At 40.9% G+C, this 14,681-nt stretch overlaps 1 protein-coding gene across 5 annotated transcripts in view; it reads left to right on the top strand.

Moving 5' to 3' along the window:
• Positions 1 to 14,681, top strand: part of PHF14 (PHD finger protein 14) — a 286,241-nt gene that overhangs the window by 233,458 nt on the left and 38,102 nt on the right. For 4 of the 5 annotated variants that reach the window (XM_045005262.1, XM_045005263.1, XM_045005265.1 and 1 more), the window contains exon 18: positions 5,787 to 5,900. The exons of the other annotated variant lie outside the window; for it this stretch is intronic. In XM_045005262.1, coding sequence (XP_044861197.1) covers positions 5,787 to 5,900 — 114 coding nt within the window. The remainder of the gene's footprint in view (positions 1 to 5,786; positions 5,901 to 14,681) is intronic. 5 annotated transcript variants of the gene reach the window in all.

Below are 14,681 nucleotides of genomic sequence, written 5' to 3'. Positions count from 1 at the left end.
TCCTGAGTGGAGCGCAGGAGCTGGTCCAAGAGGTAACTATAGCAGGACCGCTTGGAAATAGTGACCATAATATACAATAGCATTCAACATCCCTGTGGTGGGAAGAACACCTCAACAGCCCAACACTGTGGCATTTAATTTCAAAAGGGGGAACTGTACAAAAATGAGGGGGTTAGTTAGACAAAAGTTAAAAGGTACAGTGACTAAAGTGAAATCCCTGCAAGTTGCATGGGCCCTTTTTAAAGACACCATAATAGAGGCCCAACTTCAATGTATACCCCAAATTAAGAAAAACAGTAAAAGAACTAAAAAAGAGCCACCGTGGCTTAACAACCATGTAAAAGAAGCAGTGAGAGATAAAAAGACTTCCTTTAAAAAGTGGAAGTCAAATCCTAGTGAGGCAAATAGAAAGGAGCACAAACACTGCCAACTTAAGTGCAAGAGTGTAATAAGAAAAGCCAAAGAGGAGTTTGAAGAACAGCTAGCCAAAAACTTCAAAGGTAATAACAAAATGTTTTTTAAGTACATCAGAAGCAGGAAGCCTGCTAAACAACCCGTGGGGCCCCTTGGCGATCGAAATACAAAAGGAGCGCTTAAAGACGATAAAGTCATTGCGGAGAAACTAAATGGATTCTTTGCTGCAGTCTTCACGGCTGAGGATGTTAGGGAGATTCCCAAACCTGAGCTGGCTTTTGTAGGTGACAAATCTGAGGAACTGTCACAGATTGAAGTGTCACTAGAGGAGGTTTTGGAATTAATTGATAAACTCAACATTAACAAGTCACCGGGACCAGATGGCATTCACCCAAGAGTTCTGAAAGAACTCAAATGTGAAGTTGCGGAACTATTAACTAAGGTTTGTAACCTGTCCTTTAAATCGGCATCGGTACCCAATGACTGGAAGTTAGCTAATGTAACGCCAATATTTAAAAAGGGCTCTAGGGGTGATCCCAGCAATTACAGACCGGTAAGTGTAACGTCGGTACCGGGCAAATTAGTCGAAACAATAGTTAAGAATAAAATTGTCAGACACATAGAAAAACATAAACTCTTGAGCAATAGTCAACATGGTTTCTGTAAAGGGAAATCGTGTCTTACTAATCTATTAGAGTTCTTTGAAGGGGTCAACAAACATGTGGACAAGGGGGATCCGGTGGACATAGTGTACTTAGATTTCCAGAAAGTCTTTGACAAGGTCCCTCACCAAAGGCTCTTACGTAAATTAAGCTGTCATGGGATAAAAGGGAAGGTCCTTTCATGGATTGAGATCTGGTTAAAGGACAGGGAACAAAGCGTAGGAATTAATGGTAAATTCTCAGAATGGAGAGGGGTAACTACTGGTGTTCCCCAAGGGTCAGTCCTAGGACCAATCCTATTCAATTTATTCATAAATGATCTGGAGAAAGGGGTAAACAGTGAGGTGGCAAAGTTTGCAGATGATACTAAACTATTCAAGATAGTTAAGACCAAAGCAGATTGTGAAGAACTTCAAAAAGATCTCACAAAACTAAGTGATTGGGCAACTAAATGGCAAATGAAATTTAATGTGGATAAATGTAAAGTAATGCACATTGGAAAAAATAATCCCAACTATACATACAACATGATGGGGGCTAATTTAGCTACAATGAGTCAGGAAAAAGATCTTGGAGTCATCGTGGATAGTTCTCTGAAGATGTCTACGCAGTGTGCAGAGGCGGTCAAAAAAGCAAACAGGATGTTAGGAATCATTAAAAAGGGGATAGAGAATAAGACTGAGAATATATTATTGCCCTTATATAAATCCATGGTACGCCCACATCTCAAGTACTGTGTACAGATGTGGTCTCCTCACCTCAAAAAAGATATTCTAGCACTAGAAAAGGTTCAGAAAAGGGCAACTAAAATGATTAGGGGTTTGGAGAGGGTCCCATACGAGGAAAGATTAAAGAGGCTAGGACTCTTCAGCTTGGAAAAGAGAAGACTAAGGGGGGATATGATAGAGGTATATAAAATCATGAGTGATGTTGAGAAAGTGGATAAGGAAAAGTTATTTACTTATTCCCATAATACAAGAACTAGGAGTCACCAAATGAAATTAACAGGCAGCAGGTTTAAAACAAATAAAAGGAAGTTCTTCTTCACGCAGCGCACAGTCAACTTGTGGAACTCCTTACCTGAGGAGGTTGTGGAGGCTAGGACTATAACAGTGTTTAAAAGGGGACTGGATAAATTCATGGTGGCTAAGTCCATAAATGGCTATTAGCTAGGATGGGTAAGAATGATGTCCCTAGCCTCTGTTCGTCAGAGGATGGAGATGGATGGCAGGAGAGAGATCACTTGATCATTGCCTGTTAGGTTCACTCCCTCTGGGGCACCTGGCATTGGCCACTGTCGGTAGACAGATACTGGGCTAGATGGACCTTTGGTCTGACCCGGTACGGACGTTCTTATGTTCTTATATATCTGTCTAGAATCTATCATTTCATGATCAGTTTCACCCAAACTGCTTTCCACCTTCAGATTTGCTACCAATTAGTCCCCACTGATCACAAGCAAGTCTTAATTGGCTGTCCCCTGGGTTACTTCTCCCTTTTCTCAAAGAAAAAAGTTGTCCTCAATACATAGTAAGAACTTACTGGAATGCAGTGTTTTGCCATGTTACTTTTCAACAGATGTCTATGAAGTTAAATTCCCCTACTACTACCTGGTCTTTTGTTTTGAATATTTCAGTTGTTTATTCTAGAAATGCCTCGTCCACCTCTTCTTCCTAAATTGATATTTTATAGTGGACACCTACCTTAATATCACCCCTATTTTTTACCCCTTCTGTCTTTACCCAGAAACTTTCAACTGGTCTGCCTCTCGCCTCCTTCTGGACCTCAGCACAAGTATATATTCTTGATATATAGTGCCACCCCTCCTCTGTTTTTCCCCTTCCTGAATAAACCAATATTCTAGTCATGAGACATATTCCATCAAAACTCTGTAACACCAGTTTAGTCATTATTTAGCTTATGCACTAATGCAGGGGTAGGCAACCTATGGCACGGGTGCCAAAGGCGGCACGCGAGCTGATTTTCAGTAGCACTCACACTGCCTGGGTCCTGGCCACCGGTCCGGGGTGCTTTGCATTTTAATTTAATTTTAAATGAAGCTTCTTAAACATTTTAAAGACCTTATTTACTTTACATACAAGAATAGTTTAGTTATATATTATAGACTTATAGAAAGAGACCTTCTAAAAACGTTAAAATGTCTTATGGGCACGCGGAATCTTAAATGAGAGTGAATAAATGAAGACTCGGCACACCACTTCTGAAAGGTTGCCGACCCCTGCACTAATGCTTCCAGTTCTTCCTGTTTATTCCATATACTCCTTGCATTTGTGTATAGACATGTAAGATGATGAGCACAATCCCCCACTTATTTCCCTCTTGTTGCTCCTATAACCATATTGTAATTTTCCATGTCCCCCTGCCCACCAGTTAAACCTCTGTTTATGATTAGCTGTTGGCTTTTGTCACCCGCCCCCTTTGAACCTAGTTTAAAGCCATCCTCACTATGTTGCCAAGTCAGTACATGAATATGCTCTTCCCCTTCTTGGTCAGGTGGGCCCCATCTCCTCCCAGCAGACCTTCTTTCTGGAACAGCATCCCATAGTCAAGGAAGCTGAAGGACTCAGAAAAAGAGACTCCCTCAGCAATATGTTCTTTCTCTTTTTTCAATATATTTATGAATGACCTGCCTCCAACAATTTCAAGGCCATTCAGTATGCAGATTACATCTACTTTGCTTCACGAGAGAGAGAGATTTCAAAAAGTTTGAGGACATCCTAAATCAGAATATGGCAGCAATCAGTAGCTAATGCAAGAAGTGGAGACGTAAGCCCAGTGTGTCAAATACAGTGTTGTCATGCTTCCATCTCAACCATGCCACGACATAGAGAACTCAATATCTTCTTGAATGGAGAATGACAGACACATGGCCCAAAACCATTATATGTAGGAGTAACTCACCTACAAGGGCCATCTCACCAAGGTTAATCAGAAGATTACATGCAGAAATGGCCTCTTAAATAAGCATGGGGTCTCGACTGAGGAATTGCGTAAACACTGTGTAACTCAGTGCTAGATCACTGCTTAGTTGGAGAGTATGTGCTCCTGTGTGGTTACATTCCCCACACAGTTATTTGATGTAAAATTGAATCAAACAATGAGAATAACAGAACCTATGGCACCAAAAAAAGTTTCACTGGCTACCAGTCCTCTCTAATATCCTGCCTCCTAACATCCAGGGTTATATTGCAGCAAAGAAATTCCTTGACAAAATCCAGGAAATGCTACAATTTCCACTTTTCAAATATATATAGGAAACGCCTTGCCACTGACTCATCAGCAGAAGATCTATCTAGACTACGATACCAACCATATCTATGGCGGATGCTGCCAAACAGAATGGGAACAAGCTGCTCAGTCTGTAAAAATCTCCTTCCTCATCATTCAGCATCATAAGAGACTGCCTGGCTTCAAACTGCCATGCCACTCTGATGCAGGCTTAACTGTTTCATATGCTGGTTGGTGAGGTGTGTGGCAAATGACCACACCCAGGGACTCAGGAACCGCCCTTTGTAGCTGCAGTTGAGGATCCTGCACATCTATTAAATGACTGCTCATCTCATGCTAGTCTATCCAGACTCCACACTGCTGATCCTGAGACTGTTGAGTGGATAAAACCCAAGTCCTTTTGACATTTTTTCTTTTTGTACTTTAATATCTGTTTTATCTTCCTACTTTATATTTTATATTTTCAGCATCTTTCCGTGTTTATTGCATCACTTGTGCATTGGCTCATAATAATACTGTATTGTTAAAGCATCTGATGGACTGATTCAGTAAGAACTTTGCACAGTTTTATGTTCTACATCAGCTTTCAATGAGCCACAAAACAGATTTGCATGGGGTTTGGATGATATGGATTATACAGTAGGTGAAATGTTTATTGGATCTAGTGCTAGATTTGAGAGCATTCATTAAAAACAAAAGGAAAATGAAATGGACCAGATTCTCTTTTCAGTTACACCTATCTAACTCTATTGGGCCAAATTCAAACTTAATATAAGTGAACCACAGCTCCCATGGAATTTTTGGATCAAACTCATTAGTGACAAAGCGTGGGACAAATTCTGCCCTTAATGGTATTTATTGATTGTCAAAACACCTATGGTTATTAGTGTACTCGTGCCTGTTTTCTCTAATGCTTAAATAGGTGTAATTAAGCTTTAAATAATACAAGCAACTAGGATGCAATTGGCAAGTTCTCTGCTTCACTGGTAGGTGGAAGTACTAGTCATATTGTGTTTGAAAACTTAAGCAATACTTAATAATTACCTCTTAAGTGCCTTGTTTTTCAGTTCTTGTTCTGCCTTGCTCCCAGCTGATTGCAGAATCATGCCTCTACTCATTCAATTCAGAAGAAAATTATTTTTTCCTTTCCACATGAAAGGAAGGTGAAGGCAGGAGAGAAGATAATACTAATACTAATATAGAACTGTATATCTTCAAATATGTACAAACTTTTACTAATTCTTACAATACCCTGTATAAGGTATGCAATACCCCCATTTTATAGATGGAAAAAACTGAGACAGAAGTTAAATGACTTGCCCAGGTTAGAAGATGTTTAGGACTTAGGAGTTTCGGACTTTCATGCCTGTGTTCAGACCACAGTACCTCCAAAATTCTCTCTTTCGTGGAGTACCACTTCAATACACTTCTGAGGGGTCTATTTGTCTCTGTTGCCCTCAGGACTCCGAACCGTCAAATGAAGTGGTCTCAGAGGCCCCAGGTAATGTGGTACCCTCTACCTCAAGAAGCAGCTCTGAAGAGCTGGTAGCGGTGGCACAGAAACATCCAGAAGAGGTAGGACATTCTGTGTCTATTCTATTCCTAAATTTATGTTGGGTATATAGGTTTACTGCAATTTTTCATGCCTGGTCTTAACTTTACTTATATCAAAGCCTTTGTTAAAGCTAGAGGTCAGGCTGACCCTTCCACACTGTGTCCCTGGCACCTAAGACCTAAGCCCTGCTGCAATGGCTAGGGCCTCAACCAATGCTGTCCATTAGCTAAGACCATTCTGTCTACTGTTAACTGAGACTCTCATAATGAATGACTGGGCTTTCCAGGAATACTTGAAAATATTTTGCTCATTCCTTATTTCTCATACATTCATGGCAGCAAGAATCCTTCAAACCCTGGGGAAGTCAGAAGAAATGGACTCTGGTTATTAGAAGATTTTTGTTTATGTAAAGCTATTACCAAACTTCTCAGAAGTAAACTTGGCTAGGTTACGTTGGCCATGATCTGAAGGGAACTTCCCCCTCATTTGTAAGGAAAGGAATCTGTTTTAGCCCTCATTAAGAACACCTGGCTGGCACCACATACTATGTGCATGGTCTATTCATATGGCCAGGCTCCCCGCAGCTATGATAAAGCCTTGGTCCTCAGTCCCTAAAGTCAGCTCAGCAGTAGCTCCCGCTTGGATAGAAAATTCTCCCTACCTATTGAATGCCATTATTTGATTTTCCCTACGAAAGAATGTACCGTAGATAGAGTTCTTAAAAGGTTCTTTGATTATGTGGCTGACAACTTGGCATTTCTGTTCTCTCTTTCTATGTGATTTTTATGGCATGACAAATTATAGAAATGTTGCTAAAATGTTACAAAAGACAGCAGTTGAGTGAACCCTCAGCACCTCTAAAAGGACAGCATCAAAGTCCACACTGCAGGTACCAACTTGTGACTGAACTCCATAATGTGCCCCAAGACTCATTCTGTCTCTGAATCTACATCATGGGTACCGTTCTATAACAGGGGAGGTAGGCTTTCTGTAAAATTTGAAATCCTGACCCTCTCCTATACTGGGAAACATCTTTTTAGGGGATGACTGTTTCCAATTTCAAACTGTCTTATTGAAATAGGAGTACCACCTCAGCCCATGAGGAGAAGCCTTAATTTTCTATTTCCCCAAAGCCCCTAAGAGATTTAGGGTATGTCTACACTATGGAATTATTCCGATTTTACAGAAACCGTTTTTTAAAACAGATTGTATAAAGTCGAGTGCACGTGGCCACACTAAGCACATTATTTCGGCAGTGTGTGTCCATGTACCGAGGCTAGCGTCGATTTCCGGAGCGTTGCACTGTGAGTAGCTATCCTGTAGCTATCCCATAGTTCCCGCAGTCTCCCCCGCCCATTGGAATTCTGGGTTGAGATCCCAATGCAAAAACAGTGTCGCGGGTAATTCTGGGTAAATGTCGTCACTCAATCCTTCCTCCGTGAAAGCAACGTCAGACAATCATTTCGCACCCTTTTTCCCTGGATTGCCCTGGCAGACGCCATAGCATGGCAACCATGCAGCCCGTTTAGTCTTTTGTCACTGTCACCGTATGTGTAGTGGATGCTGCTGACAGACGTGGTACTGCAGTGCTACACAGCAGCATTCATTTGCCTTTGCAAGGTAGCAGAGACGGTTACCAGCTATAGCATCGTCTGCAATTGGAAACTGGTGATGAGATGACGGTTATCAATCCTTTTGTACCGTCTGCAATTGGAAATTGGTGATGACGTTTATCAGTCATTTTGTACCGTTTGCAATTGGAAATTGGCGATGACAGTTATCAGTCCTTTTGTACCGTCTGCTGCTGTCATGGGTGCTCCTGGCTGGCCTCGCTGAGGTCGGCCGGGGGCGCATGGACAAAAATGGGAATGACTCCCCAGGTCATTCCCTTCTTTATGTTTTGTCTAAAAATAGAGTCAGTCCTGCCTAGAATATGGGGCAAGTGTACTAGAGAACCAGAGAGCACAGCCGCTCCGGGTCAGAGCCCCAGAGATCCCGCAGAAATGATGAGCTGCATGCCATTCTAGGGGGTGCCCCTGCAACAACTCCACCCGTTGCTTCCCTCCTCCCCCAACCCTCCTGGGCTACCGTGGCAGTGTCCCCCCATTTGTGTGATGAAGTAATAAAGAATGCAGGAATAAGAAACACTGACTTTTTAGTGAAATCAAATGAGGGGGAGGCAGCCTCCTGCTGCTATGATAGTCCAGGCAGTACAGAATCTTCATTAGACATGAAAGGGGGGGGGGGCTGATGGAGCTCAGCCTCCAGCTGCTATGAAGAGGACGGTTACCAAGACTTTTGTTCCGTCTGCCAGGAATGACCAGGAGTCATTCCCATTTTTGCCCAGGCACCCCTGGCCGACCTCACCGAGGCCAGCCAGGAGCACTCACAGGATGATGATGACGACGGATATCAGTCATTTTGCACCGTCTGCCACCGGGGAGGGGAGGGGATGCTGCTGTTCAGTGCTGCAGCACCCCATCTACCTGCAGCATGCAGTAGACATAGGGTGACATTAAAAAAGACGAGAAACAATTTTTTTCCCTTTTCTTTCGGGGCGGGGGGAAGGGGATACATTGACGACATATACCCTGAACCACCCGGGAAAATGTTTTTGACCCTTCAGGCATTGGGAGCTCAGCCAAGAATGCAAATGCTTTTCGGAGACTGCGGGGACTGTGGGATAGCTGGAGTCCTCAGTCCCCTGTCCCTCCTTCCATGAGCGTCCATTTGATTCTTTGGCTTTCCGTTATGCTTGTCACGCAGCACTGTGCTGAGTCCCTGCTGTGGCCTCTGTCTATCATAGCCTGGAGATTTTTTCAAATACTTTGGCATTTTGTCTTCTGTAACGGAGCTCTGATAGAACAGATTCATCTCCCCATACAGCGATCAGATCCAGTATCTCCCATACGGTCCATGCTGGAGCTCTTTTTGGATTTGAGACTGCATCGCCACTCGTGCTGATCAGAGCTCCACGCTGGGCAAACAGGAAATGAAATTCAAAAGTTCGCAGGGCTTTTCCTGTCTACCTGGCCAGTGCATCCAAGTTCAGATTGTTTTCCAGAGCAGTCACAATGGTGCACTGTGGGATACCGCCCAGAGGCCAATACCGTCGAATTGCGGCCACACTAACCCTAATCCGACATGGCAATACCGATTTCAGCGCTACTCCCCTCGTCGGGTAGGAGTACAGAAATCAGTTTTAAGAGCCCTTTATATCGATATAAAGGGCTTCGTTGTGTGGACAGGTGCAGGGTTAAATCGGTTTAACGCTGCTAAATTTGGTATAAACGCGTAGTGTAGACCAGGCCTTAGATTATTCCTTTCCTTACTATAGACCTGTCAGGAAACATCATCAAAGGAAGTGGTCATTATCTTGAAAGTAGTCCTACTCCTGTCTGTGTTCTTCTGGCTAGAGTCCTCATAAAGAAAGACATAGAATTTTTGCCGTTCAGTATCAATGGAAATATGGTTCCTCTAATGTTGGGCCCTTTCTTTAGTCTCCCGGTGCTATTTTTAGAGCTATTTTAGTATCTTCTGGAACATTCTGCTCTCCCTTATAGTCTTGTCACTATGTCCAGCAAAAAAGAACAGAGTTCTTTACCACAGGACATTCAGTGATTATTACCATTCCGTCTTAAGTGAGATCACCAGTTTACCCCATTTATTTTGTGGCAATACCATTACTTTTAGATCTTAAATTATGATAATCAGTTTATCCCACCTAAGTGGTCTCACCCCCAGATCTCAGGACAATATAATACAGATTATTACTAATAATTCTATATAATGCTCTGAATAGCAGAGAATAGCTTGGTCTATTAATATTCATAAATTCTGGCTCCTAATTTCTGGCTTTGCCAATTTACTCCAGTGATTGGCACTGATTCTGGCACGGTTTCTGGATGTTTCTCTGGCACTTATCTCCAATGGAGAGGTCAAGATTAAGAGTACATATCATGAGATTTGCGGTGGACGGGATGGGAAAGATGGGTTTCAGAGAAAGGAGTGAATGATGACAGAGAGAGGAAGAGGAAAAAAGAAAAAGAAGGGGAAGATGGATAATTATATGAATTTTGTCCTTGAAAAAGTCTGAAATTCTGGGGAGGGGGACCCTAGCGAGTTCAAGGAGAGGGATGGAAGACAGAGAAATGATGTTAAGGCTTTAGGACTAATTGAGGGTTATATTGTTTAGCCAGCTGAACAAGGGAAGGACAAACATATAGGCAGCCTGTGAGGGAATGAGACTGTCTTCAAAGATGCTCACTATAGCATAAGCAAGACTACAGAGAGGTGAGACAGGGAGAGAGTTAGGGTTGGGTTTACAGGGGACTTTGAGTGGTAGAGGAGAGGAACAACAGTATCTTGCCTAATTCCAAGCCCACACCAGGATATAATTGGTGTCAGTTGTACATTGATAACTCATCGTGAATGCAAATTAATGTGAATTACACATGGAAGGCCTTAGAATCATAGAATTGTTTCTAACTGGAAACATGTCTGAGAAGCACTGCTTTATCTTACACCTTCATTAACAATCCTTTCAGTTGACTTTTGTCACTACAACACTGTCACTGTGTAAATTACACCAGCTAATACTGAGAGTGACATATACCATTTTATCAAGGAATAATATATACCATAATTTGTGTCCCATCCGAACGTGGCCCGTGAAGTGCTGATAGGAATACAGTTAGGTAAAAAAACATGTAATCACCCAAAGAGATGGAAATAGGAGAGGGAAATAGAGAAGTCAGAATGTTTAATAGACTGAAGGTTTCAAAAGTATGGCATTAACAGGAGCTGGGGGAGAGCAAGTGAGAAGTAATGAAGATGGTGATCAAAAAGAGGGATGTCAGAATTGAGGGAGGCAGGAGGAAAACAGTTCATGGTGAATACAAACGGTGAAACATCCCAGCCTAAAAGTTACAGATTAGTTTCTATATACTAGAATTTTCATCTGCCAGTGATGTGTCTTTGTCTCAGATACACCAATCTGAATCCAATATTCTTGGGAATTGTCTGTAATTTATTGCTAATTCTAATATTTGTTCGTAGTGTGTGTGGTCTCAGTTGGACTATCAGAGTAGTTTTCTGTGAGCGTTTATTTTATTGGTTTTGTTTTTGTTAACAGAACTCACAGCAAAATTCCTAGCTTCCCTTTCTCTCTGATTGCTAAAAGAGCTTCACCCTGGGTGAATAGAAGGACAAGGTGGGATCTGCTCCCATCCTACCCTCCTTCCCTCATGATCTTTACTATATTCATGTCTTGTTTCAAATTAGATTGTAATCTCTTTGCGGTAGTGACCATGTCCACATATATGTTTACAGTGCATAGATAATAAAGAGCTCTGAACCTTATTTAGGGCTTGGAACACTACCATAACACAAATAATCATAAAAAATTAATAACGTCTTTGCAGTTTGGTGCTTTTGCCTGTTATTTGTATGACATGAGGGACTAAGGCAGTTACTGTAGATTAGAGTACATGGGATGCAGAAACACTGTAGTTAAAAAAAACTGCGTTACGGTATCATGCATTAAGTTAGAAGGATATGTTGTTTCTGTACTTTCAACACTTACGCACTTCTGAATAAAATAATCTAAAATGTGTAGTTGTTTTATAATACTGTTTTACTCACAACATCCATATCACTCACAAAATCCATACTAAACACATAAGAAGTTTTCTGCTTTATTATAGTGAAGAGCTTCTGGAGTTAAGGTTATATAACAGTTTCCATTATAACACTAGACTTCATTTTCACTCACCTGTAACTTGCTGAATATGCTCATGCTTATTCTCTGCATGACAGCTTTCTTTTTTCTTTTAAGGTTGGAGCAATTATAGTTCAGCTGCTTTTATGTGAGGAAAGTGGGGAAATGGCACTTTTCTCATTTTATATATAGTGACTGGCCTACAGTCCACATGGCTGAGGTTTAAAGGATGAAATATGGGATGGACCAATCCTATTTAATTTATTCATAAATGATCTGGAGAAAGGGGTAAACAGTGAGGTGGCAAAGTTTGCAGATGATACTAAACTACTCAAGATAGTTAAGACCAAAGCAGATTGTGAAGAACTTCAAAAAGATCTCACAAAACTAAGTGATTGGGCAACAAAATGGCAAATGAAATTTAATTTGGATAAATGTAAAGTAATGCACATTGGAAAAAATAACCCCAACTATACATACAACATGATGGGGGCTAATTTAGCTACAACGAGTCAGGAAAAAGATCTTGGCGTCATCGTGGATAGTTCTCTAAAGATGTCCACGCAGTGTGCAGAGGCGGTCAAAAAAGCAAACAGGATGTTAGGAATCATTAAAAAGGGGATAGAGAATAAGACTGAGAATATATTATTGCCCTTATATAAATCCATGGTACGCCCACATCTCGAATACTGTGTACAGATGTGGTCTCCTCACCTCAAAAAAGATATTCTAGCACTAGAAAAGGTTCAGAAAATGGCAACTAAAATGATTAGGGGTTTAGAGAGGGTCCCATATGAGGAAAGATTAAAGAGGCTAGGACTCTTCAGCTTGGAAAAGAGAAGACTAAGGGGGGACATGATAGAGGTATATAAAATCATGAGTGATGTTGAGAAAGTGGATAAGGAAAAGTTATTTACTTATTCCCATAATACAAGAACTAGGGGTCACCAAATGAAATTAATAGGCAGCAGGTTTAAAACAAATAAAAGGAAGTTCTTCTTCACGCAGCGCACAGTCAACTTGTGGAACTCCTTACCTGAGGAGGTTGTGAAAGCTAGGACTATAACAATGTTTAAAAGGGGACTGGATAAATTCATGGTGGCTAAGTCCATAAATGGCTATTAGCCAGGATGGGTAAAGAATGGTGTCCCTAGCCTCTGTTCGTCAGAGGATGGAGATGGATGGCAGGAGAGAGATCACTTGATCAATGCCTGTTAGGTTCACTCCCTCTGGGGCACCTGGCATTGGCCACTGTCGGTAGACAGATACTGGGCTAGATGGACCTTTGGTCTGACCCGTTACGGCCTTTCTTATGTTCTTATGGAAATGGTCCTTTTTGAGGAGTAGTGCCTTTCATTGTTTTGAGGAAAACCAATTTGGATTCAACAGATCCTGCAAGCTGATCTGCATGGGTAGTAGACCTTTGCACCCATGTGGAGCCAAGTTGACTTCAGCAGGATTTTATGCGGGCAGATCCAGCTGCCAAATTAGGTCATATCTTTATAATTCGTGTAGTAAGCATGCACAGTAGAATTTTTTATTTATCCCACAAAATGCACACCTTAGGATGGCTATATTATGCATGCAAGTATGCCTAACCTAGCTGCACACTAAATTCAATAGTCCACAGAATTACACCGAACTGACTGAAGCAGGGCTATTTTCCAAATGTTTAACAGAAATACAGGCCAAAATATACTTTTCTCATAAAAAAGAATTCTTGCATCCTGATGTTGAATAGTCCTTGTGCTGATACACCTGACATTTTAAAGTTTGGTTGACATGGAAATAACCTTTCCCTAGTCTTAGCCCCGAAGAAATTGGTTTTGTTTTCACTGTCTTGAGTTTGAAAATCAGGTTTTGTTCAGTAGATTTTTGGCAAAACTCATTAGGAGTGATGGTAGTAGTTGCATGGGTAGCTAAATTTATTTCAAAGTAAACTGGCTAATCACTTATGGCTGAAGTATTTAGATAATGTTTGATTATGTTCTGTTGTTTGAGAAAAAGTATGTGATAGTGTAATTAAAGACAATATTTCAATGTGTACACAAGAGGGGAAGAATTTATGTGTGCAACCTTAACTTCAGCATTGCTTAATCATCATTCTCCTAGAGAATTGGGAATAATATTTGCTTTCCATTAAATTGTATTCTGATGTGTGTTATCTTTCACGGAGTTCTTGCAATGATAGTGTTTAATACAGGAATTTTATCAACCTAATCACTTCAAACTTCACTTGGTACACTTTGTTTTTAATAAGCTGCTGAATAAGAAGAAAATCCTGTCTTTGTCTGTTGGTTCCTTTAAACCCAGGCCTCAGAAAAAATCACATTAAAATATCTCATTCTTCAATTGAAAGTAAAATAGAAACAAATGAGGTATGTTTAATAGCTTCTTTTGACAATCCTGAAGCAAATCAATTTATCACATTGTACTAGTGTGGGCCTAGAGGCTTACAGAGCTCTTCTTCCTGCATGTATGTGTTAGGAAAGCAATACCGATTCAGATAAAATGCCATGCTAAGCTTTTCGTTTTATTCAACCACCAGAATATTACGAGTTCATGGCATTTAGCTCTGATGCAAAAAGTATGTTTTTGAGCCTCTAGGTAAAATGTAGAATGATGATATTGTAGCATGCAAGCATGCATATAGCCTTTGTATCTGATTTGCTTTCTGACTGCAGTGCTAAAACTACCAAAACTGAACAAAGCCTCGAGATACTGAGCTAAGAAAAGATGAAAATACATGCCCGTTAATCTGTTTCTGAACTATTAGGTATTCATTGCTCACGGCATATCTGGATAGAGTGTAGCCTTTTTCCATCAGTAATTCACTGCTGTAGTATAGTGCTCTGTTTTATGGGGAAAGATGTGTTTTGTACTTAAGTCAACTGCTATTACTCATAAGTACTCTACAGGTAGTTTAAAAGGATTATGGATGTTGACAAGAGTCTTGCCAGCCATTAAAATAATTCCATTTGTCTTCTAAAGGCTAGAGGAGACTTCTACATTATTTCAAATATGAGCAAAGGGAATGTCCCTTATTTTTATGGCCACAAATGGCAGCTGACATTTTCTTTTG

The sequence above is a fragment of the Mauremys mutica genome, chromosome 2 (assembly GCF_020497125.1).
Source record: "Mauremys mutica isolate MM-2020 ecotype Southern chromosome 2, ASM2049712v1, whole genome shotgun sequence".
NCBI classification, from domain to species: Eukaryota; Metazoa; Chordata; order Testudines; family Geoemydidae; genus Mauremys; species Mauremys mutica.
The sequence above is the reverse complement of the archived record's forward strand: the minus strand, read 5'-3'. Positions and strand labels throughout refer to the sequence as shown.